This window comes from Aspergillus melleus (genome assembly GCF_016097325.1).
Source record: "Aspergillus melleus strain CBS 546.65 chromosome Unknown contig6, whole genome shotgun sequence".
In the NCBI taxonomy this organism is placed as follows: Eukaryota; Fungi; Ascomycota; class Eurotiomycetes; order Eurotiales; family Aspergillaceae; genus Aspergillus; species Aspergillus melleus.
The window spans coordinates 154,473-176,548 of NW_025763375.1; the positions used below are offsets into that span (position 1 = coordinate 154,473).

The 22,076-nt window shown below is 52.9% G+C and overlaps 10 protein-coding genes across 11 annotated transcripts; 5 read left to right on the forward strand and 5 right to left on the reverse strand.

Moving 5' to 3' along the window:
• Nucleotides 1-17: 17 nt before the first annotated feature.
• On the reverse strand, nucleotides 18-3,280 carry LDX57_009823 (uncharacterized protein). Of its 2 annotated transcripts, XM_046091564.1 has the most exons (5): nucleotides 3,076-3,280; nucleotides 2,937-2,999; nucleotides 2,289-2,878; nucleotides 707-2,230; nucleotides 18-645 (listed from the first exon to the last, which is right to left on the reverse strand). In XM_046091564.1, exons 1-5 carry the CDS (start codon nucleotides 3,092-3,094, stop codon nucleotides 553-555), a joined length of 2,289 nt encoding a protein of 762 aa, XP_045947542.1. In that variant the 5' UTR covers nucleotides 3,095-3,280; the 3' UTR covers nucleotides 18-552. The 2 variants fall into 2 exon arrangements, with proteins under 2 accessions (XP_045947542.1, XP_045947541.1); XM_046091565.1 differs by having other exon boundaries at nucleotides 18-2,230.
• A 1,173-nt stretch (nucleotides 3,281-4,453) lies between these two features.
• On the forward strand, nucleotides 4,454-4,945 carry LDX57_009824 (uncharacterized protein; the record flags this gene model as incomplete). Its single annotated transcript, XM_046091566.1, has 1 exon — nucleotides 4,454-4,945. One exon carries the CDS (start codon nucleotides 4,454-4,456, stop codon nucleotides 4,943-4,945), a length of 492 nt encoding a protein of 163 aa, XP_045947543.1.
• Nucleotides 4,946-6,443: 1,498 nt separating this feature from the next.
• On the forward strand, nucleotides 6,444-8,176 carry PGI1 (glucose-6-phosphate isomerase; the record flags this gene model as incomplete). Its single annotated transcript, XM_046091567.1, has 2 exons — nucleotides 6,444-6,943; nucleotides 7,015-8,176. 2 exons carry the CDS (start codon nucleotides 6,444-6,446, stop codon nucleotides 8,174-8,176), a joined length of 1,662 nt encoding a protein of 553 aa, XP_045947544.1.
• A 421-nt stretch (nucleotides 8,177-8,597) lies between these two features.
• Nucleotides 8,598-10,000, forward strand: LDX57_009826 (uncharacterized protein; the record flags this gene model as incomplete). Its single annotated transcript, XM_046091568.1, has 3 exons — nucleotides 8,598-8,740; nucleotides 8,847-8,862; nucleotides 8,999-10,000. 3 exons carry the CDS (start codon nucleotides 8,598-8,600, stop codon nucleotides 9,998-10,000), a joined length of 1,161 nt encoding a protein of 386 aa, XP_045947545.1.
• Nucleotides 10,001-10,409: 409 nt separating this feature from the next.
• On the reverse strand, nucleotides 10,410-11,060 carry LDX57_009827 (mitochondrial 37S ribosomal protein bS21m; the record flags this gene model as incomplete). The annotated part of the gene is made up of 1 exon (XM_046091569.1): nucleotides 10,410-11,060. One exon carries the CDS (start codon nucleotides 11,058-11,060, stop codon nucleotides 10,410-10,412), a length of 651 nt encoding a protein of 216 aa, XP_045947546.1.
• A 264-nt stretch (nucleotides 11,061-11,324) lies between these two features.
• On the forward strand, nucleotides 11,325-12,089 carry ibp1 (phosphatase YCH1). The gene is made up of 2 exons (XM_046091570.1): nucleotides 11,325-11,547; nucleotides 11,618-12,089. Exons 1-2 carry the CDS (start codon nucleotides 11,433-11,435, stop codon nucleotides 11,926-11,928), a joined length of 426 nt encoding a protein of 141 aa, XP_045947547.1. The 5' UTR covers nucleotides 11,325-11,432; the 3' UTR covers nucleotides 11,929-12,089.
• A 37-nt stretch (nucleotides 12,090-12,126) lies between these two features.
• LDX57_009829 (class I SAM-dependent methyltransferase) lies at nucleotides 12,127-13,806 on the reverse strand (the record flags this gene model as incomplete). Its single annotated transcript, XM_046091571.1, has 4 exons — nucleotides 12,127-13,013; nucleotides 13,070-13,271; nucleotides 13,326-13,595; nucleotides 13,657-13,806. 4 exons carry the CDS (start codon nucleotides 13,804-13,806, stop codon nucleotides 12,127-12,129), a joined length of 1,509 nt encoding a protein of 502 aa, XP_045947548.1.
• A 2,213-nt stretch (nucleotides 13,807-16,019) lies between these two features.
• LDX57_009830 (uncharacterized protein) lies at nucleotides 16,020-16,868 on the reverse strand (the record flags this gene model as incomplete). The annotated part of the gene is made up of 1 exon (XM_046091572.1): nucleotides 16,020-16,868. One exon carries the CDS (start codon nucleotides 16,866-16,868, stop codon nucleotides 16,020-16,022), a length of 849 nt encoding a protein of 282 aa, XP_045947549.1.
• Nucleotides 16,869-17,886: 1,018 nt separating this feature from the next.
• On the forward strand, nucleotides 17,887-19,767 carry LDX57_009831 (uncharacterized protein; the record flags this gene model as incomplete). The annotated part of the gene is made up of 3 exons (XM_046091573.1): nucleotides 17,887-17,981; nucleotides 18,035-19,205; nucleotides 19,252-19,767. The coding sequence occupies 3 exons, from the start codon at nucleotides 17,887-17,889 to the stop codon at nucleotides 19,765-19,767; spliced, it is 1,782 nt and encodes a 593-aa protein (XP_045947550.1).
• Nucleotides 19,768-20,437: 670 nt separating this feature from the next.
• LDX57_009832 (uncharacterized protein) lies at nucleotides 20,438-21,979 on the reverse strand (the record flags this gene model as incomplete). The annotated part of the gene is made up of 3 exons (XM_046091574.1): nucleotides 20,438-20,887; nucleotides 20,943-21,357; nucleotides 21,426-21,979. The coding sequence occupies 3 exons, from the start codon at nucleotides 21,977-21,979 to the stop codon at nucleotides 20,438-20,440; spliced, it is 1,419 nt and encodes a 472-aa protein (XP_045947551.1).
• Nucleotides 21,980-22,076: the final 97 nt, after the last annotated feature.

Genomic DNA, 22,076 nt, shown 5'->3' on the forward strand with positions numbered 1-22,076 from the left:
CCCCCCTCCAAACACCCCCGCGGACTGCAATTGTTCCGCCAGCGTGGGGAAGACAGTCCTGATTGGTGGAGCAATTCTTCCTGGCCGTGGGAGCCATTTTCCCACCAATGAGAAAAGCCCATCGGATTGTCGGCGGGTCTCCGTGTTCCTGACGGGATGAGAGCCTGAGGCACCTACTTGAGGTTGTCGAATGTCGATACGCCGTCAGCCCTAAGGCTGCGGGTTTACGCGGCGAGGATCGGCCTATCTCCGGGGTGTTTTCTATAAATGCCTACGGTGTAGCATGCGGAGTATCGCTATAGTATGTAGGTGATTTATACATTATACTTGCCTAAATATCGCAGCGTAGATAGAGTGCGTACGAAACTCTCAAGCAGAGCTACGGAACAAGACCAAAAGAGTACCGTTTGTATTGTGCCCCTCGCTGGAGCGGATATCTATTAGAGCATCCTATCATTCCCATGTAAAGGCAGTTCCATCCGCCGTAACCATAGCATAAACAACAAGGGTGGCTACACACCAGGCCTAGCTTATCCACCCGCCATGTACTGCTCAACCGGAGAGACCTCGCTTCTCGCTCTCCGAGAAGAAGATGATCATTCGCCAGAGTTTTCGGACCAGAACCTCGGCCTCCTCGTCGAGTGCCTATACGGGTTGGGTTAGAATCGCTGAAAAATCTGTTGGAAGATGAATCAAGAGAACTTACCTCTTCGAGCTGTTCCACTAACTCCTGAGGACTGCCATGCTTGTGGATATGCTCTTCCACCACGTCCACCAGCATCTGCTCCTGGACTCCCAGGTATTCCACAATCTTCTTCTCCACGAAGGGCTTGAGCTGTTCGCTGACAACGTTCTCGTCCACAAACTCCCATTTGACGTCCCATTTCCAGAGTCCCTCCTTGTCGGCCGGGATCTCGCCTGCCAGCTGCCGGGCAGCCTGGGCACGTTCCTCTTCGGTAAGTCCGGCCGCCTCGGCGGCGCTGTCGAACTTGATCGGAATGAGAGGACGTCTGGCCGTCGCTTGCGGCTCTTCCTCGTCCTCCAGTAGACCTTCGACTTCTGCGACCGTCCGACGAGCGGTTGCGGCTTGAGCCTTTTGCGCGGCGGCGCCGAGCGAGAGCTTGAAGCGCTGCGGCTCTCTCGGGGCCTGAGGGCGAGTCTCGAGCTCCTCCGCCTGGCGAGCAAGGAAGTCGTCGGCCATGCCGCGTGCTTGCTCGCGCTGTTGGACCGAACGAGCGCGTTCCCGCTCTTCGGCAGCTCGGTCGGTATCGTCCATGCTGATTTCGCGCGCACGGAAAGCGGCCCGGCTGCGCAGCCACGCTCCCCGGTCAGCGTAGTAGTCATCGGCTTTACGGCTGGCCTCAACCTCGTCGTTCCATTGCCCGAGTCGCTGATCGGCCTCTTCTTTGACTTCCTGGAGTTTGGATTCCTCTTCCTTGTCTCTCTTCTTCTCTCGCTCCAGGGCTGCGGTCCTGCTTCGCTCACGGTTGAGCCAGCGGCGCTCCTGGTCAAGGAACTGCTTTTCTTGTTCGGCTTCCTTTTTCTCCTGGCGCCTGCGCTCCAGCTCCTCGTCGCTCGCATCAGATTCCTCATCTTCGCGGTCAATATTTACGGCCGGTCCACCGTTCATAGATCCACCGTTGACAAATGACACCCCCTTCTGGTAATCTTTGGGAATCTGAGCTCCAAAGCCCTTGGGCCCGGCAGGCGCGTTCGGCATACTACGGTCCCTGGGACCAAGAGGCACGCCGTTTGCACCGGCAGCGGGTCCACTGGGGGCCGATGGCGGTGGGGAAGCCAGCCGGTTGACGCGGGAGCTGGCATTTCGGGCTCGCTCCATGGATTCAATCTCCTCTTCCCTCTTCAGGCGCTCAATGTCTCGGCGGTTGCTTCGCTCGCGGAACGCCGAGATTTCTTTCGCAACAGTTTCCCGCATATCGGGAGGGATATCCGACAACTCGTCTTCGATGGTGATAGGGATGGTCACGACTTCAGCCGAGCCGCCTTCCCCTTGACCTTCGCTGTCTTTCATCGCAACATCTCCCTCACGGTCAATTACCGAAGTCTCTTCCTTCTGTATGGGCGACGTGGGGTTAAACAAGTCGGAAAGAACCTCTTTGAGAGTAGCACGAGCCGTGTCAAGTCGGGCTTGGTTCTCTGCAGGGTCTTGATCGCCTTTGGTAGATTCGTATTGTTCCAAGTATGTCAAAGAGCTTTCGTCAACGACAATCTAAAAAGACAGCCAGTCAGCCTTGATTGTTGTTTCTTCGCGAATTGGAAAAACTTACCAGTAATGTGCTCTTCTCCACCTCCTGCTCACCCTCATCACCCTGCGACGGTGTCTGTCTTTTCAAAGGCACTTGAACGTCCTTTAGTACTTCAACGGCAGTACCTAGACTTTCAGGGTCCTCGTACTCTGCGAAACCGAACTTGCACGGCTTTTCATCCGCATCCGTAGCACGGATCCAGCGCCTAAGGTTCCCCGCAGACCGTAGAATTCTCTCGACGCCCTCATCCCCGCCAGCGCCTTCCGTGATTCCGCCGACAAATATCGTCCTCACAATTTCTTCGCGCGTCGGCGGTTGTAGCTGCATCATGGCATCGCGTACGTTCTGGCGTTGCGAATCCAGGTTGGCCGAGCCCAGCCCGGCACGTCTTCCGGGAGCCTCGCGTTCTTTGTTTGTGTCTGGGGTAGCAGATTTCGGCGGACCGGAAGTTCCAAGGCGAATGACAGGGGCCGAGAAGTTGATGTTGGGCATGTTCGGAGGGGGTTGAAAGTTCGCGGGGAAACCGCCCGGTCGTCCTGGCTGCTGGGCATTCGCCTGTTGCAAGCCTGGCGGGGGAGTGGTTCCAGGGGCCGTCATACCGGATGGCGGAGCTGTGAAATCAGTTATGATGATGATAATAAGCAGCTGGAGATAACAGGTAATACGTACCCATGCCTGGGGGTGCTCCTGGGTAAGCCCCGAAGTCAGGAGGCCTGCCATACAGACCAGGAGCTTCAAAGGTCAGCATTCGCTATGCAAAACTATGCACAGATGCATCGAGTTTGAATTGGGACGCGAAAAGACATACCTTGGTAAGGGTTGTACATTGCGACAAGATTCGCAGCTCCGAAGCCTCGATCAGGATAGCCGGAGAAAAATGATCGCCTCGATAACCTCGAGCCCCGGAGATAAAGAAACCGCAGAGCTAAGAGATATATAGATCACAGATTCCGACCGTAGCAATTCCGCCACCAAGTGAAATGAGTCGCGGAGGGCTTGGATGGAGAGAAGGGTTGATTCAGTCGGAGAAGATTGCGGCCGGCGGATTTGATGCTCGAGAAAGACCAGTTGGCCCGTGCGTCGCGCTTCTTGGCGCAGGGAATTTCCGCCGCCTACAGACTGCCTCACAGCGCCTGCTCCGGACAGAACCGCTCTAGTTTTATATTGTTTGACGGCTCTCTGCGCAGAAGCATTATTCTGTCTCAGATGAACTGCCTGCATAGGTACATTCGCTTACGCTTATGATAGGAGAGCCTCTCCTCCCGCTGGAGTGAGACAGTTTTATACATTTACCATGATCCTTCGCCCCTTTTGGTTCGGTTCAGAGTTCGACTTGGGTACCTACGCTACTTTTCTATCCAGGTTGAGCTTTCCATAAGCAGTCTAATTGATACTCGATATATGTGCTTGCCTGGGTGCCTTATACTTTGTCATGTGATCATGCATCAGCGAAGTGGCGATCTGATTGGCGGAAACTTTACCCACTAATGATCTTGCAGCCTGAGGCATGCAGCTCTTTAACAACAAAGAAGTCGGCTCGATGTACGAGATCCCCGTATCGTTTGCAGAAATTCAAAGGGATTCGACTCAAGAAAAGTTTCGATCAAAGAAAGTCAGTGAGACTTGTGGAGGAGTCTTGATTAGACTTTCGGGAAGCTCTATTTTTCTGCCAGGTCGGCCAACTCCGTTGAATATAGTCGCGATATATCATACATGGCAAAGAATCAGCATCCTGTCATATTCAATGATTGGATTCACTTAGGTATTGGCGCCCAACTGTGCCCAGCCCCCTGCTGCCGTTTCTGCGAGCAATCTTATTTCCCTGTCTACGTGCCGGTGAACTCTGGAGACATCCTTGTTACAACTTATGGCTCTTAAACACATTCAACTAGCCAGTCAGTCCTCTACAACTAGAACCTGATGTAAACTTTCTCTTGTCAGGCCACATCACCCCTTGCTACTGTTGACCATTCGAATCCACAGGCTTGTGAAAGCCAATAACTTGTGGGACAAAAGCAAGATCAGTTTCCGTCAACTTTCACACATCATAAATCGGGAGACCCAACCAGTCAATATATCATTATAAATTTTTCAAACACTCCTCAGGCAAGAAGTGCTCAGCTGTGGGATCTTGAATTGCGTACCACTAGTTCCACCCCTTACAGCCAACCCAACAACCTACTACCATGCCGGTTTCAAGATCAGAAGGGGCTTTATCACAAACAAGAGCCCCTAACCTCTTGAGTTTACCTATTGAGGCTCGAAACAGAATCTACGAACAGGTGCTTACGGTACCACACCCGTTGTTTCTGTTTAAGGACCCGGGATGTCCGGTAGCAACCTTTGCGCCGGAAAAGCCCCGTCGATGGCTTTCACTGCTATACACCAATCGACAGATATCGGAAGAGGCGAGTGTGGTTCTTTACGGCATGAACCAGTTCACGCTGGAAGAAATGGAAACGAAGAACCGCCGGAGCGGTCTGCTCAGATCCTTTCTCAACTGTATCGGTCCCGTGAATGCAGCCTCACTGTCCCATCTATGCATCAACTTCCCAGCTATGGAGCAGATCGAGGGTCACTCGGAAGGGATTAGGCTCGAAGAAGATGGCCTGCAGACTTTGCAGCTACTCCAAAGGGAGTGTACTGGACTGCAAACACTGGAGCTTCTCTTATTTTGAGAGAACGCAAAACTATTTGAGCGTGATGACCAGGACGACATCAGATGTGTTCGAAATGTTCTTTTGGAAGGCAATATGCAGCTCAGGACCATTGTTTCGCTGAATAGAATCATTCTTCGGGTCTGCAGCGGCGCTCCAGCCCCTTCATTGAAAGAATTCGTTGAGGAACTTGGATGGGTTGTCTTGTCTGGTAACAGATAGGTATACCCTGACGCAGCTGGCATGTTCAACAACGTATATTATGCTCTTTTGATGGCAGGTATTATCGAGGGTATCGGTTTGATCACGCAAGCCAACCTTTACCCGCGTTGGCCGCATTTACGATTCTTGGGCGAGACTGAAGGTGAACCACTGCAAGCAGGATTGAGGAACCACATGGACCTCAAGATGCCCGTCATGAGAATTAATATGCTCTCACAAACGAGACTCTTGTTGCTAGTGTTCATATGGAAATAAAGCTGGGCTTGGCCAAGCTTACAAGTAGAAGACAAGTGAGCAAGATGCAAATTGACCCAGCAAGTGTGGCAGGAGGAATTTAAATGGATCCATTCTCTACTTTTTAATACCCTTTTCGAGGTCAAGGAGCCTTGACCATATCACAGTTTGCCTAGGGGAACGGCGGGCATATTTCAATGCAGTGTGCGTAGCCTGGATGACCACTCCTCTGTAGGGGTGACAGGGTTTCAATTGATCGACGCCCGAGCGAGAGAGTCTAGACGATGAGTTACCTGCACCTATCACCCGCAGCTCCCAAGGAATGCATTTAACCGACGGCGGAACTTTATCCTCGAGATCGTGAATTTCACCGGCCACCAATTTCCGAGACAAACCTGAGGTGGTCATAAATCCCGCCTAGTCGTGGGGGTGCAAGCCGATTCACCCGTTCCTGAGAAATTAAAGATTCTCCGGTGAGAAAGTTGATATTCTAGAATTCTAGAAGGGCGTTGATGACAAACGAACGTCATGCAAGTCCGAAGGTCAGATGACCGGATATCCGACGATGGGTCTCTTCGGAGGACTGTCTGCCTTGATGCCTGTGCACCGCAGGAAAATCAACACCAGTAAACACCGGAAATTACCAGAAATACCTGACGAGACCGTACGGAGGAATTCTGCACCGACGGCGCTGCCCCACCACCGTCCGTGACCGTACCGTACGGACTGCCCCTCCACGGACCCCAACAGGCCGGCGCTTGACGCCATACCTTTCAGGCCTGCCCGCTTTGCCCACCGGCCATCGTCATCTGTCCTCCGTGACACCCGCTTCGCTTTTTCTTCACTTCATCCCTCCTGGTTCCAGTCAGTTTGTATCGGCTTCGGTCTGGTTTAAATTCAGGTAAGCCCACTTCCCAACTCCTGCTCTGATTCCTCCTTTCCTCCCTCAATCCCTCTGTCGATATCTGCCCCGCACTAACGCCAACTGTCCCTCATTTAGAGCTTTTCTTCACTACCCAAAAGCATAAACAGAGCTCCCTCTCTCCACCACAAACCGTCCACAATGCCTGGTTTCTCGCAGGCTACCGAACTCTCCGCCTGGAAGGAGCTCCAGGAACACCACAACTCCGTCGGACGCAACATTGTCCTGAAGGAGGCCTTCGAGAAGGACCCTGAGCGCTTCCAGAAGTTCAGCCGTACTTTTGCCAACACCGTCGACAACTCGGAGATCCTCTTCGATTTCTCTAAGAACTTCCTCACCGAGGAGACTCTCTCGCTTCTGGTCAAGTTGGCCAAGGAGGCCAATGTCGAGCAGCTGCGGGATGCCATGTTCCAGGGCGAGCCCATCAACTTCACCGAGAACCGTGCCGTCTACCACGTTGCTCTTCGCAATGTCTCCAACCAGCCCATGCAGGTCGGTGGCAAGAGCGTCGTCGAGGATGTCAACTCCGTGCTGGAGCACATGAAGGAGTTCTCCGAGCAGGTCCGTAGCGGCGAGTGGAAGGGTTACACCGGCAAGAAGATCAACACCATCATCAACATCGGTATTGGTGGCTCCGACCTGTAAGTTAAATTCCCCTGTCCAGGCTGAATGCTTTGGTCTCTAAACGCAACATGCTGACGGCTGCAACTAGTGGTCCTGTCATGGTTACCGAGGCCCTGAAGCCCTACGGCCACAAGGACTTGAAGCTGCACTTCGTCTCCAACATCGACGGCACTCACATCGCAGAGGCCCTCAAGGACTCTGACCCCGAGACCACTCTCTTCTTGATTGCCTCCAAGACTTTCACCACGGCGGAGACCACCACCAACGCCAACAGCGCTAAGAAGTGGTTCCTTGAGACCGCTAAGGACGAGTCTCACATTGCCAAACACTTCGTTGCCCTCTCCACCAACGAGGAGGAGGTCACCAAGTTTGGCATTGACAAGCGGAACATGTTCGGTTTCGAATCCTGGGTGGGTGGTCGCTACTCCGTGTGGAGTGCCATCGGTCTGTCCGTTGCCCTTTACATTGGCTTCGACAACTTCCACCAGTTCCTGGCCGGTGCCCATGCCATGGACAAGCACTTCCGCGAGACTCCCTTAGAGCAGAACATCCCGGTCCTCGGTGGACTGCTGAGCGTGTGGTACAGCGACTTCTTCGGTGCCCAGACTCACTTAGTGTCTCCTTTCGACCAGTACCTGCACCGATTCCCCGCCTACCTGCAGCAACTCTCCATGGAGAGCAACGGCAAGGCCATCACCCGCTCCGGCGAGTACGTCAAGTACACCACCGGCCCCATCCTGTTCGGCGAGCCGGCCACCAACGCCCAGCACAGCTTCTACCAGCTGCTCCACCAGGGCACCAAGCTCATCCCCTCGGACTTCCTCATGGCCGCCGAGTCGCACAACCCCGTCGAGGGTGGCAAGCACCAGCGCATGCTTGCGTCTAACTTCCTGGCTCAGTCCGAGGCCCTGATGGTCGGCAAGACTCCCGAGCAGGTGAAGACCGAAGGCGCCCCCGACAACCTGGTGCCCCACAAGACCTTCCTCGGAAACCGTCCCACGACGTCCATCCTGGCTCAGAAGATCACCCCTTCGACGCTCGGAGCGCTGATTGCCTACTACGAGCACCTCACCTTCACCGAGGGTGCCATCTGGAACATCAACTCGTTCGACCAGTGGGGTGTCGAACTGGGCAAGGTCCTAGCCAAGAAGATTCAGCAGGAGCTCGAGACTGCTGGCGCTGGCGCCGGTCACGACAGCTCGACCAGCGGCCTGCTCTCTGCTTTCAAGCAGAAGGCCAACCTCTCCTAAAGGGTTGAACGTATAAAAATTGGGCTAGCCATATGATGAGAACATGAGTGATCACCTTTCTAGTAATTTTTGTGGAAATTGAATGCAAATAAGTTTAATGATTCTCATTGCAGTCCTCGATGTCGTACTCATAACTAGAACATTGATTCAAGAACATATATTGTCATTTTGCCTTGAAGGCAGGATGATGAGAACCCATTCAGAATGAGTTGTAGTTCAGTTATGCCAGGAGTTAAGGGATGAAGGATCGGGGTTAGGTCAGACAGAGGGTCACATGACTTGTTAAAGCGGCAAGGCCCCCGGAGTGGATGTTTGGCTCCACTTCTCTCGTACATATCAACTTGAAGTCGCAGTAAGCATCACCGCGGCACGCCAGAAAGCAGCCGAGTCGGTGGGCTGGTGGAGTGTGTTTTTGACTATTATGGCATTCATTCGAGCCGGACTCTACGGCTCAATTGCCTGTCTTGCGTTACAAGTTTCTGCGGCGGGCAATGACCGGTCCAGTAGCAGGGCAGGTTACGGCCACGGCCAGCCGATGCCAGTGACCTGTCTAAACCGGACAATGTGAGTTTTTGCGATTGCGCATTGCCCTCAATTGGGTTTTCACATGGCTTGTGTCCCTCAAACAGCGAGTTTCGAATCGAAGCTAACTTTTCATTTTCTTCTCAAGCGATTCCGGTGAACATGTAATTCCCCCCTGACGCCTTACCTGTCCTCCTTAGTTATTACTACTGCCTACCACGCGCAATCCAACCGGAGATCAGATCGCCCGACAAACATCACACATAGCGACAAGCTAACAAACCACCCAATTCAAACCAGATCACCGACGACCTCGGCAAACTACAATACATCCCGTTCCCGGTCTGCAATGAGACCTCGCTGCCCCTGGCCCTGCGCTACGGTGTCCCCGAGACGGTAAATTGCACTGTCAACTCCCTCCCCGATGAACTCTACCACCTCCTCGAATACTACGTGCATTCCGACGTGCCCATGACCTGTCGCGTACCTACGGGACCCCTCTCCCCGGCCGCCGCCTCCTACGCGAGCACCGAGGACGGCGAGACCGTCGGCACCGAACTGGGCTCGCTCGCTGAGGACGGGCCCGCCTATACGCCCATTACCTTCGCGCTCCAGGGCACCCTGCAGCGCAGCCATTTGCACATTTGGACGGATATGAACGTGCTGATGCATAACATTGCGTCGGCGAGCAAGGAGCAGGCGAAGAAGAAGAGCAAGAAGAAGGCCGCGCAGCAGAGCCCCGGATACGTTGTCGCGGGAACGGCATACTCAGTTCCCGAGTTCGACGTGGCGCTGATGAAGGGCGAGAAGGAGAAGGATACCTCCGACAACGACGAAGAGGGCCAGACTGAGGCCGAAGCGGCCGCGGTGGCAGAGAATGCTCGCGAGCCTTGGACGGCCGGACACGGCACGAAGGTCATTCGCGGCGAGCCGCTCACGTTCACCTTCCATGTCAATTGGATCGAAGGGGGCGCGGGCATCGGGTGGCCGTCTCGTGCGGCCGCATTGTCTGGAAGCGAGTCCAGTTCGTCGGGGTTCTTCTCGAAATTGTTCTTTTTCGGTCTGGCTGCGTCGGTGGGCGCGCTGGTGGCGCTGTATTGGGAGCGTGTTGGGGGTCGTCGACGAGCTGGGTGGCGAGGGGATGGGATCCTGGGGGTCCCGTCTAGAGGGAAGGGGTCTATTGGGATCACTTACGGCAATGGAGGCAAGATGAACGGATATGGGGGGTACGCTTCCTCTAGTAGCTCGTCTACGCCTGGGGGTAGCGGATACGGAGGGTTCATGGCTGGGAAAAGAGATTGAGAGGAAGACAGTAGTGGATGGATGGGGATGTTGGGACTTGTATATGGCATGGCATGTATAAAGCACGAATCTTTTTGTCCTCTTTCTGTTGGTTGTTAAATTTTGGTTGATTGCATGGTTATGACAAGATAGATAGATGTTCAGGTTTATGTTTCTCATCTAGCCAAACATGATGATATAACTCCGTAAAACGAACATAAGAATCAAAACAAAACAGAAAGGTAATAATTGTACAAGACATTTAACTCTCTTCCACACTCAGGCATACCCTTTTCTTCCATCATACACTTCCTTTATCTCTGTAATTCCTCCCGAACGAACCCAGTCTATACACCCAATCCAGACAGATAGAATCCACCCACTCACTCACTCACCCAGTCCCAGAACCCAAGAAGTCAAGTGAAAGGATCTACCACCCCTGCGCCCTCATCCGATCAATCCTCGCAACAGTCCGCTGAAAAGAGTACTTAAACAACTTCCTCCACCTCTGCACCCTCAAATCCTTGCGGACCTGACCCCGTCGCACATGAAATTTTTGCGTATACGTGTCCTGCTTGACCTTGTTCTGGTTACACGTGCTCTGCAGCACCCGCAGCGACGACGCCAGATCCATCCCCCGCTCAGGCTCGACATGCACCTGACGGCCCAGCGACGGGCCCAGCTTCAGCGCCACCTTGCGCAGCGGCACGACGGGCGACGTGGCGGCGTTGAGGGCGCGGGACACGGCGAGGGCGCCGTCGTTGTTGCTGCTGCCGTCGCTACCGGTGCGCTGCTGCGTGGCTCCGGAGGTGGTGGAGGCGTACGGGTTCTGGGACTTCGGGGCTGCGTTGTTGATGTTGAGCTTGTCGAGGATTTGGTCGAAGTCGGAGGCGCCGGAGTCAGAGGGGGAGGGTTTGTTTTGAGACCGAGGGCCGTGAAAAGGGGTGGTGGTGGAGGAGGAGGAGGCGAAGCGCTGGTTGGCGAGGAATTGGCCATAGAGGATAGACGAGGGTGCTGTGGTGGTGTAGAGAGATGTCGGCCTCGCGCGGAGGAGGCTGCGGGTTAGGGAGCGCATCTCCATGGTTTTTTTTGTTTCGTTGGTGGAGGAGGAAAAGGTCGTCGAGTATTGAATTAGAGAGGTAGGTAACACTTCTTGTTGTTAATTGAGGTCCAGCTATCTCCGGTATTTGACTGGCCTGGGGAAATCCGAGGGAGGGTTGAAGTCAAGAAAGCTGTCTCTGCTGGTCTGGAGGAGGTCAAATCCGTTCGGTTTTCTGCGGGCACGTGACCTGGCTTGTCTCCATGCAACTCTTTCCCTCGTCTTGTCTTTGCTTTGGCACCAACATCGTGAAAATTGAATAAAGCTGCGAGGGAATAGCACAGTGGCTTTTTCCACTAAGTATTATCCGAATCTTACTTCTGTTCGAACAGTCTCTCCAAAAGAAATCCCGCCATGTCGTCCATCTCCATCGCGACTCTTCCCCGCATGAGCCGGGACACTCTTTCGGCCCTCCTACTCTCCGCCAGTACCCCCAGTAAACTCGCAATCATTGACGTGCGAGACTCCGGTACGGCTGTCCAGCTTGCAAACGCAGAATGAAGAAAAATGAGTCGAGACCCTATATCTAACTATCGCAGACCACATCGGCGGACACATCTACTCTTCCACCTGGGTCCCTAGCTCGTCTCTCGACCACCGCATGCCCGAACTCGTCCGCACGCTGGCGGACAAGGAGAAAGTCGTCTTCCACTGCGCTCTCAGTCAGCAGCGCGGGCCGTCTGCTGCTCTGCGCTACGCCAGGGAGCGCGAGAGCGCCCTCGGCGTGGAGGAGAGCAAGAAGCAGGATGTGTATGTTCTGGAGGGAGGGTTCGTGCAGTGGCAGGAGAAGTATGGCAAGGATACGCGATTGACGGAGGCTTATGTGGAGGATATCTGGCAGGAATATTGAGGGTTCGTTCCTCTGGGATGTTATTGATGATGAAATGTATGCATGCAATGTTGGGCGATACCCGCGGGACTGGACTTGAGTTCGGTTTGATGATTGATGTATTAAGATAGAAGGTTAGATTAGCATTGATTCTTGGTTCATGATATATTTAAATATTTACATGCGTAATATTACATTGGTCTGTAGCGACAACGAGATCTAGATACCCCCGCCAAATCCGACAGGACGACGCTTGCCACTGTTCTCTGGGATGATGGCCATGACCTTGTAGATCTTGCCCATGCCGCCTTCACTCTTCTCGACCAAGCGCTTCCAGCTGCTTTCCAGAGTTTTCCGCTTTTCCTCGTCTTGGATGCCCTTGAGCAACTGCTGCATGCGCTCTGCGATACCCATGCTCTGCAGGAAGTCTCCTTGCTCCATGGGACCATGAACTTCCACACCCTCGCTTGCTTCGATGGCTGCTTCCGCCAGCGAAGTAAAGTCGACGTCGGCGCTAACATCGACCTGTCCAGGGGACGAAAGCGGGGGCACGTTCTGGTGGTTCTGGATGCCGCGCAGAGAGTTGATGGGAATCGTGGACATGGTTCCGTAGTCCATGATCAAAGCCGCACCAGACGGAACACGCTTGGCGGTTGCCGGAGGAGCGGAGGAGCCCTCTCGAGTAGCGGTCCGCGGGGGTTGCGACGAGCCACCAATCCTCCGTGCAAAGTCTGATGCATAGATGCGACTTTCCGGGCTGATTTCAATTGTGGACCCAGGCTGGGACTTGAGCGCTTGGTACCGTTTGGAGATCTCGGGAATGACAAGAGACGACGGGGTTGAGGCTTTCGCTAAGGTTAGAGAGAATTCGGGCTCGCCGGGCTGGTTCTCATCAACGGCTTTGGGGTTCAAGGTGACCATTAGCTCGCGCCACTGGGGGGTGTTGGCGGGCTTCTGCGGTTCGTTCAGTGTAATTGGACCAGTAGGCGTCATGATTTCCTTCTGCTGGGGGGTGTTTTCGGGAGAAGGAGGAACGGATTCAAAGGCGTGCATTGGAAGGGCGTCAAAGAATTCATGTGCGAATATGAACGGCGTCTTGCTTTCATCTGTTGTGAAGGGTAAGCAAGTGGCATGTAGGTTGCAAGACTTCATCAGCACATACCATGAGGCAACAACCTGATATCTTCCACCCAGACCACCGGGACGTCGAAATATTTGCTGGTGCTCTTGTGACCGATGTCAGTTTCCACCATGGGGGCATCGCCGCAGAGTCGCTGTTTTTGGACCTCTCGAAGCGTAGCACTAGCTTCCACCAGATAGATCGCTTCGATGCTCGACGTAAACGTCTTGAAGTTCCTGAGTGCCTACTCATAGGATCAGCACCCACCACTCCAACCAGGTGAGCCGATCAGACTCACACGAAGCATGTCATCCATCAATGTCCCCTTGCCCGGCCCAACTTCCATCAATTGAACCCCACTGCGTGTCCGTCCCTGCGCAATCCATTCTGCTATTGTCCACACACCGACCAATTCACCGAAAACCTGGGATATCTCTGGCGAAGTGACGAAATCACCTTTCTTGCCGAACACTTCCCCGTCGCCTTCGGGTCGAGTCGTGTAATAGCCACCCTCGGGGGACGTGAGGACTTGACGCATGAACGCCGCAATGGGAATCGGACCGGTAACCTTGAGAGGATAGTCGTTAGTGAACAGGTATGCTGGCCAATTGAGAAGTGTAACCAAGTACTTTGATGGCATTGGCTAAGGTTCGAGCCAGTGGCGTAGACCATTCTCTAGTATCGAATGTCGATGAGTATCGTCGCGGCCCGAAAACCAGTGTCCGGTTGGCATATCGCCGGACAAGCTGGGTCAGCGCACGTCTGCTCCCAAGGTTCATGTTGGCGAATGACCGAGGGAATGAAGGTCTGGATGTTCAGAAGTGATTGTAGAAAAGTCGCCGCTTGTTTCTCCAATTCTTCTCCGCAACGGTTCCGCGACACGTGATTGTCCTTATCATATCAGTTGCCACTCTGGCGCTGCCGAAGACCCTCTAGATCATCCCTTAAATTACTATATTGCTACATTCTACAAACCAGTAATTATTAGCATTCAGGAACCGATTAACTTTTCCATTGGTTACTCGATAAGACAACTAGCAACCCCTATAAATCCCTAGTTCTGACATTTTCCTGTTTTACTAGTCCTTCCTGCACGATACTGAAGATAATAAGGAACATAGCCGTAAAAGGAGAGCACTGCCGAAAACCCTCCAGCTGACCAACTCCATCCTTAAACCGCTGCAGATACCAGTACATATATCGCTACATTAGAAGGCTTGAAGCACTCACTCCTGCCACAGGGAGTAGCCACCGTAAGAGATGACCTCCCTGATTTGACGCTCAATTTGTCAATACGTAGGGAAAACCCAGGATATTCAGCTGAGAATCAAAAAGCCGCAATTCCCTGAATTCATTTTCGAATACGGCGTGCAAGAGTTTTCTTTCATCGAATTCTATTATATTGTCAGCAACAAGAAGATGGATAGGAGCATAGGAAACGAACTGTGCGTTGGCCGGGTTGTTGTGCAATTAATGACAATCCAGTCTAGAACTGAATCGTCCATACCCAGTGACTGCAGTTGTCGGGTTCTTAGAGTCGGATATCGAGACTTCCAGTGTCTCATATCTGAATGCTTGACGTGCGGCCTTTGTTCCGAGTGTCAGCACGCCATAAAGATCCTGGGCGTCCATAGATTGTATGTTATCCGGGAAATTTTCCGCTGTCGATGTTGACCGTCAAGACTGTTTTTGACGGACAAGTAATACGATTCAAACCACCTGTGTGCGTCGAACGCACGCCTCCCCGTCGATTCGGAGAGTCCAATTTCGACAACCCATTCGGTAGCCTGGTGGTTATCAAGAAGTCCCCAAGGAAGTCCGGTTCTTTTGAGTATGCTCCGAATGTCCATCATGCTGCAGCCAGGGACACGATCACAATAAGTACGCCGTTGGGATAGAAATTTGGATGCCTGTTCGCGATCTGCTCATAGAATGCGATCTCAACTGCTACTCTATCCTGATTCGCTGAAACAATTTTCTCCCATCCAGTAAGGAAAAGAACCGATTTGCCTTGATTCAAGAAAGCACGTGTGAGGAGCTCTGCGAGAATCGACTTCCCGGTGGCGGGGGTCCCTCGTATGTGGATGAAGGGGCGAGTCTCGCTCAACTGAATTAGCTTCCTGACAGTCTCGGTCCTTTGACAGTGTTTTGGGCCTGTGGATTCTCGCGTTGCTGATACCTCTTAGCTATAGTATGAAAACTGTAGGGGCAGATCCAACCTTTTGTGTGATGCTTCTGCCAATCGGCGAGGGGTCCTGGAGGCGTGGTTGATCGGACGGTTTCGTGATCTGAGAGGGGGTGGGTACATTTATTGCTCGTTATCTTGTTGTCATTATCTAGACCAAATTGCCCTGCTGGACAGCCACACGAGGTTGTTAAGTAAGGCCCACCCCCGTTGCAGACGAACGTGCACTTTCCTGATGCCATGACGCGCATGGTAGACTCTCGCCAGCTTCAAATGAGGCTGGGAAAGTGATCGTCGATGTTGTAGCTATTGAAGACATGCTATGGGTGAGAATGAAAAGGGAATGAGAAGGGAATGAGGAAGGAACTCTCAGTGAGGGGTAGAAGGCAGAAGCGGTCCCATGAGACTCCAAGATCTAGAGCATCTCTCCGTCCTGACTTGCCTTTATACTTTTTATTCCCATTCCCCTTGTCAGTTGCCTTTGTGGTTTTGAGTTAATTGAAAATCATTAAATTGGCATTCCTCCTTGCTCATGTCTTTTTCTATCCGTGACGATTTCCTGTATCTACCACTTGGTGTTTTCGATTGTTATACGCCAAAGTCCTAAGGAAATATCGGATAATATTCATACACGCCATCATGCTTGACAAAAGTACACAGAAAGATCCAATGGCCGAACCCTTCAAACCGTAAGCAGAGAGGTGTCGACGTCAATATTCTGCTGTCTTTCCACCACTAGTTATCATTACTTGTATGTGGGCATCAATAGCCAAAAGCCTATTTCAATTAACTGCTGATGGCCGATTCCTATCGGTTCCAGTTTCCCCGGTTCCTCGAGTTCTGAGGTGCGTCGACCATCATTTCATCACTGTAGAGCCCCTGGTCGTTTGCGTCTTGGTTTGTACTCCTCCCACCTCTCCCTTGGTTACGACCTCTGAAGTTTCGTCGGTTGTTGCGACCGGTGCTCCGAGTATCGTTTTGAGCAAAAAGATCTCCGTTTTGCTCGCCAAATCCATAGTTTCCGTTTTGAACGGTTGCATCAGCTCCGCGATGCAAGCGACGCTCACGGTCTGCTTGTTCTCGAAGATCGTTGAAGGAGGGTTGAGAGTGCTGGGATCCCGATCCAGTCGATCGGCTGAAGAGGTCACGCTTCGCCCTGGAGGCACCCGTCGGTTTCATCCGCATGGAAAGGATCAGGCCATCCGCCTTGGTAGAAGTTAGCTTAAGCCCTGGAGGCACAGTCATAGTTAAGATTCTCACCCTCTGGTTGTGGAGGTTAGCGATTGCGTTGTCTGCTGCCCATTTCTCGGCGAAGGTAATTTCCGCGGTCACGGTAGGCTCGTGCGATGTCACCCAGCATTTCAGGATCTCCCCGGACATAGGCTCAATTGTGGACTGAATATCGGCGGCGGTGGTGCCGGGCGCAAAGTTGCTCCCGATGACTACGAACGGCCCCGAGGCTCCCTTGATCGAAATTCCAGCCGGTCCCTCCCGGATCGATGCTTGTCCACTGGTCGGATTGAGAGCCGACATCAGGCGATCTTCGTCGGGGCGGCGCTTCTGATGCGATGCATTTCCTCGAGCGGGCGCAGACGGAACTCGTTTCGCGTTCTTGGTCTTGAAGTTGGTTGCGGGTGTCGAGCGCTGAAAGGTCATCGAGAATTACCGGAGGTCAGTCCACTGTGTAAGGCCATGCTAGAAGCAATGGATTCTCCATGGTTACCTTAGCCACGCCGATTCGACTCGCCAGACTCCCCGATGCTGCGTTCTGTGCTTTGTTCCCAGCGCCCGGGCCGGGTGCGCTCGACCTTCGATTCTTTCCTAGGATTCGGTTTGCGAGTTCTTCATTTTTCTTTTTCTGGCGATCTGATATTGTTCGATGCGGTTTAGCGACTATTTCGACAATGGAAGGATGGGGTGTTTGCGGAGCTCTTACCAGCGTTGATAATCTGGTCAAAAGAGACAGCTTCCTGGCCGCGGGCCATGACGACGGAAATTGAAGGGCTCGGGCGGGTTTGGCTATAATAGAGAAAGGCGGCAAAAGAATAAGACGAGTTACCCAAAGAGTAAGAGCGAGATTGTGGATCGAGAACAGGAGGAAGTCGAAGAATGGTGTGGTCAGCAAGGCGAAGGGAGAGAGGGAGAGAGAAGTTCGGGGTAAGTTTGGAGGTCCCATAGAAATTCCCTCCATTTATTTATGCAGCTCCTCTGACGCTGCGCAACACCAAACATGACCCGCGCATTGCTCTCATCATGTCCAACGTACGCCCCTATGCGAGCTATAATATTCCTCCGGCACATAAAATGCTCGGGTTTGGTGTTATCGGCACTAGACATCTTCCCACCTGGCTCTGAAATTTCCCTCCTGGTACTCCTGGGGTAGGAACGATGCGCAGGATGAAGATGAAGTGGAAGCTGGGAAGCCAGCCTCTTCCCCCAGTCCCTGTGCTCTGTTTTTCTTCATTGCTCTCTGTCCGACATTGCAAAGTCTCCTAGTCCCACGTTCACGTCGTCTTTGTCTATGAATGCAAGTTGTTTGTCTTGATATATCTCTTCAAGCCCTAGTTCAGTACTGTCTTCTACTGTGCTTTCGCGGGCCTTCGATCTTGCCTTTTTGGTACCGACTGGCTTTCCCTAGAGTGATTCCACATCGAAGATCGACTTTTAATGCGCCATGGCTTTGGACAATCAAAGCAGCGACTCTGGCAGACGCTACCAGACACTGCCTTCATCCGCTGTCGTCCGCTCATCACCAGCAAGAAGAGCCAGGTAGGACTGATGTAGCTCGCCATGCTTGGCTTCAATGTTGATGTTAGGTTCAGGGTCACCATTCCTTCCAACTCGCCGTATGTATGCGAGGAAAGTGTTCACTATCCGGTTTTCAATCCTTTGGACCCTAGACACAACCCCACAGCTCCTGCATCATCGTGGCTCGACGATGACTGCCCTCCAGAAGCGCCTGTTGACCCGGACTCTGAGGGTTGGATGCAAAGTTTCTCAAGGAGGTCTATGCGTAAAGCACGTTCCGGGTTTCTAGCTCTCAGATCGGGGATGCAGAGACGTCCTCTGATGATTGTCCCCCGTGGCAATGGCGAAATGCCGAGGTCTACTCCCAGGCCGGAGAATCATTCTGACCAGAAAGAAAATATGTTCCCGTCCACGGTATCGGAAGCAAGTACCGAAGAGGATAACGAGTTCGGGTCTCATCTGCATCGAACTAAATGCAAGTCTTCTCCTTTGACTCTTGGCCAGGATAGACCTATACCCAGGTCGCGATTCTCGACGGCTTTGGCCGATCTCTCGTCTTTTGCCAGAAGAAGCGAAGACGCAACTGATTCACCTGATCCGGTTCTCACGGAGTTGGTATCTAATGCTCGCGTGCTTGAATCGGCCAGTGAGAATGCAGAAAAGTCAGAAGAGTCCGATGTACCTTCTATGAACCGTGAAGTCGAAACTGGAGATTACTCCTCTGCCATCAGCGGTACAGAATCGAGTACAAAAAACTCTAGGCCTAGCAATCTACCCAAAACCTCTGCTTTCTCGGAGCTTGCAGATGCCACGGCTGCAGACACTGCAAGTCTTGCTCACACGTCCAGCAGCGTCGACGATTCGGAGATTAGTCGTGTTGGCAAAAGTGCGGCCTCCTCACGCTGTGTGGCACAACCTGCGCTAGGCAAGAACTCTTCAGAGTCAAACAGCACCCCATCCCATGACACTAAAAAGTTTCTTCGTAGAGAGGACGTGGTAGTACCCGCACGTCCTCAGGAGTCAAGTGTCGTCGAACTGAATGACTTTGATTTGATGATGGACACGCTTGGAGCCTTTGATCGTCTCAGCACTCAAGACAGCCCTACTAAGAGCCTTGTGGAGCCCCAATCCAATGAATCAAGCCCAGGTTCTCCCAGACGGATAGATACAGGGCCTATGCCCCCGCCTCGCTCATCTAGCACAGAAAGAGAGCCGCGTCGGAGCAATGGAGAGGCACAGCCCAATGTGCGTTATTTGTCAACGCTGCTTGAACAATACTAATGGCATATAGGGATCTTGCAATATCAGAATTCAGGTGCAAAGTGGCGATTGGAGTCGCAGTCTGTCCCCTGTCCCCGAAAGCGCTGATTTGGTGGACTCGAACGACTTCTTCGGCGACCAGGCGGCGTGGTCAACCCGGCCGAGTGAAGAGGGGACAATCACCGACATCACGTCGGTTTCTAACGCTCTATGGTCACCCGTCGAAACCGAAGACATGACGTCCGTGGTATCCCTAGGGGACGAATATTTCCTCGTCGATGGCAAGACGAGCGGGTTCCACCCGGATCGGGGCGATAACCCAACGAAAGCCGAGCGGAGGCTTGTTAGTGACGGCAGCTTATACAGTGACCCTAGTCTCGAGCGCAATCCATCGGTTCGAACGCAGGATATCCCCGAAGTGATTGGGCCCTCAAGTCCGATGCACCGGCCGCCGTCAGGGCCACGCCGAAGGGATCGAGATGCAAGTGATTCTACCGACGAATATCTGCTTACGTATCCCGTGATCCTAAGACGATATCTCTCTTAGCTTCTTAATGAAGGAGCTATTTTATCTTCTGAGTCGGTCTGATACACTCGTTTTCATATTTGGTCTTTACGGTGACTGCGCTTGGTCTTGAATGCATGAAGTCATCATTTTACATTGCTGAGAGCCCGTTGGCTATTGTTTCGGTTCATCCCAATGCTTTCTTGTATCTTAGTAAGTTGGAACATTCTTGCAGGGGACGCTACTTCCAATGATCATTGAATACATGGTTGTTGGTACGTATTTTTAGTTACCTTCATAGCAGGTCACCCATGCATATAAAGTACACATTCCCGGTCGAGCTTGACATGCTTCTTAGGATTTCTGGTCCAGTTGGAGCAGTCTTATTATGGAGATTTCGCCACTCAGGCATGGCAATTGATAAGATAATGTAAACAGTCCAAAACATGTTACTTCTTTATCAGTAAAATGATTCCTCGTTTCTTCGATAAAATCATTAGTCCGTTTATCTATGATAATGTACAATCCTCTCCTTCCCGGCGTTGTATCGAGTAGGCTGATGAGAAGACAGCGATGGGCCAAAAGCTTTAACCTTGCTCCTTATGCAACTCGAAACAAAAGTCGGGTCTAATCTGCAATCTGCCTGCCCAAAGCAGGGCCTTGATCGAGAACAGAAGCGCCACTCATCAGCATCCAATCGACAAGGCACCACCTATCCTAGTCGAAGAGTAAAGCCTGCGCCCGCTTCGCCCGTCTCGCTAGCAGCAGCCTGACCACCAAAGACGCTCGCAAAGTCCAGCTTCGGAGCGTCCTGGCCGCGCTTCGGCGCTTCGGGAGTCTCGCGACGTCTCCGCCTCTCCATGCCAGCTTTGGACGGGAACGTGGGGAACATCTCCTTGGGTTTCGGACGGGGGTCTTCGCGGAAGTACTGATGCGCGAGACATTCTTGGGTGGTGGGGCGGATGCCGGGGTTCAGGGCCAGTAGGGACGAGAGGAGATGGAGGCCGGCGTTTGTTAGGAAGGGGAATTTGGACCGCGGTAGTAAGGGGAGGCTGCTTGAGTCGGATGATGAGGTGGGAGGAAGACGGAGCGATTTGGCGTTGGGGAGAGATCGGAAGCCTGGCCAGGATTGGGGTGTTGGGGGACCGGTGAGGGCGAAGATCTTTTGGATGGGTTAGCTTTCTGGAGGTAATATGCTCGGTCTGGAGGGCACATACCTTGGAGACTTGGTCGACTTCGTTCTTGCCCTGCAGTAATGGCTCCTTGGTTAGAAGCTCGCCGAATATACAACCGATACTCCACATGTCTATCTCCGTGCCGTACTTCTCGGCGCCTAGGAGCAGTTCCGGCGATCGGTACCACAGCGTCACGACCAGCTGGGTCAATTTCGGAGGCGGGTCGCCGTAGTACCGGGCCATACCGAAGTCCGCGATTTTCAGCTCGCCGCGGTTGTTGATGAGCAGGTTGGAGGTTTTGAGGTCGCGGTGCATAATCCATTGCGAGTGGAGGAAGCCCAGGCCGGAGAGGACTTGGAGCATGAGGGTTTTTGTTTCGGAGGGGAGGAAGGGCTCGCGCATGTCATCCAGAAGGGTTTTGAGGTCATGCTCGGAAAAGTCCATTACTAGGAAAATGCTGTGGTGGGGATGTGTTAGCTGTGTTCTGTTTCTTGTTCTCTGAGGGCACTGGGAGGAAGCGCGTACTCGTCCAGTTTATTCCCAATCACCACTTCTCGCAGATATACAACATTCTTATGGCGCGCTTCCAACAGAGTCTGGATCTCGCGAAGACCAGTCACAGGGAATCCGTCCGGCGCGTTCTCCATCTTGAGTTTCTTCAGAGCCACGACTTCGCCGGTCACGATGTCCTTTGCGCGACTAACCCAACCGTACGAGCCCTCTTCGATGTGATTCAGACGTTCGAAGTTGTCGACATGGCGACAGGGACCCCATCCTGGTCCCGGAAAGCGCAGCAGCTTTGAAGTCTGGGTTGCTTTCTCTTTCTCGCCTCGGGGATCGGCGAACTCGGGCAGCTCCTGTTGGTCGTCGGGCTCATTGGACAATCGTCGTCGTTTCTTGGGAGGCGCATCGACATTACCGTTGGTCTCTGGGGGCGGTTGAGGCTGCGATTGTTGTTCCTCAAGCTGGCGTTGCTTTTCGGCTTTGGCGCGTCGTTTCTCTTCCTTCTCCCGTTTGCGTTGGGCGACGATGGCTTCGGTCTCGGGGTCATCGTCGGCCCATCGGGACTTGGAGGACATAATTAGACCGAGCGACAAATTCCCGATTCCAGAATGACAGGAATTGGAGATGGGTCGTATGACGTGCTGGATTAATAAGGGAGGGGAGCGTGGATTG

Excerpts from the sequence above, each read along its gene's own strand:
- ibp1 (XM_046091570.1), top strand. The coding sequence starts at position 11,433 with ATGTCGTCCATCTCCATCGCGACTCTTCCCCGCATGAGCCGGGACACT. Across the intron at positions 11,548-11,617 it reads CATTGACGTGCGAGACTCCG|ACCACATCGGCGGACACATC; the intron begins GTACGGCTGTCC and ends TAACTATCGCAG.
- LDX57_009823 (XM_046091565.1), bottom strand. Across the intron at positions 2,879-2,936 it reads AGGAGCACCCCCAGGCATGG|CTCCGCCATCCGGTATGACG; the intron begins GTACGTATTACC and ends CTGATTTCACAG. Across the intron at positions 2,231-2,288 it reads TGGAGAAGAGCACATTACTG|ATTGTCGTTGACGAAAGCTC; the intron begins GTAAGTTTTTCC and ends CTGTCTTTTTAG.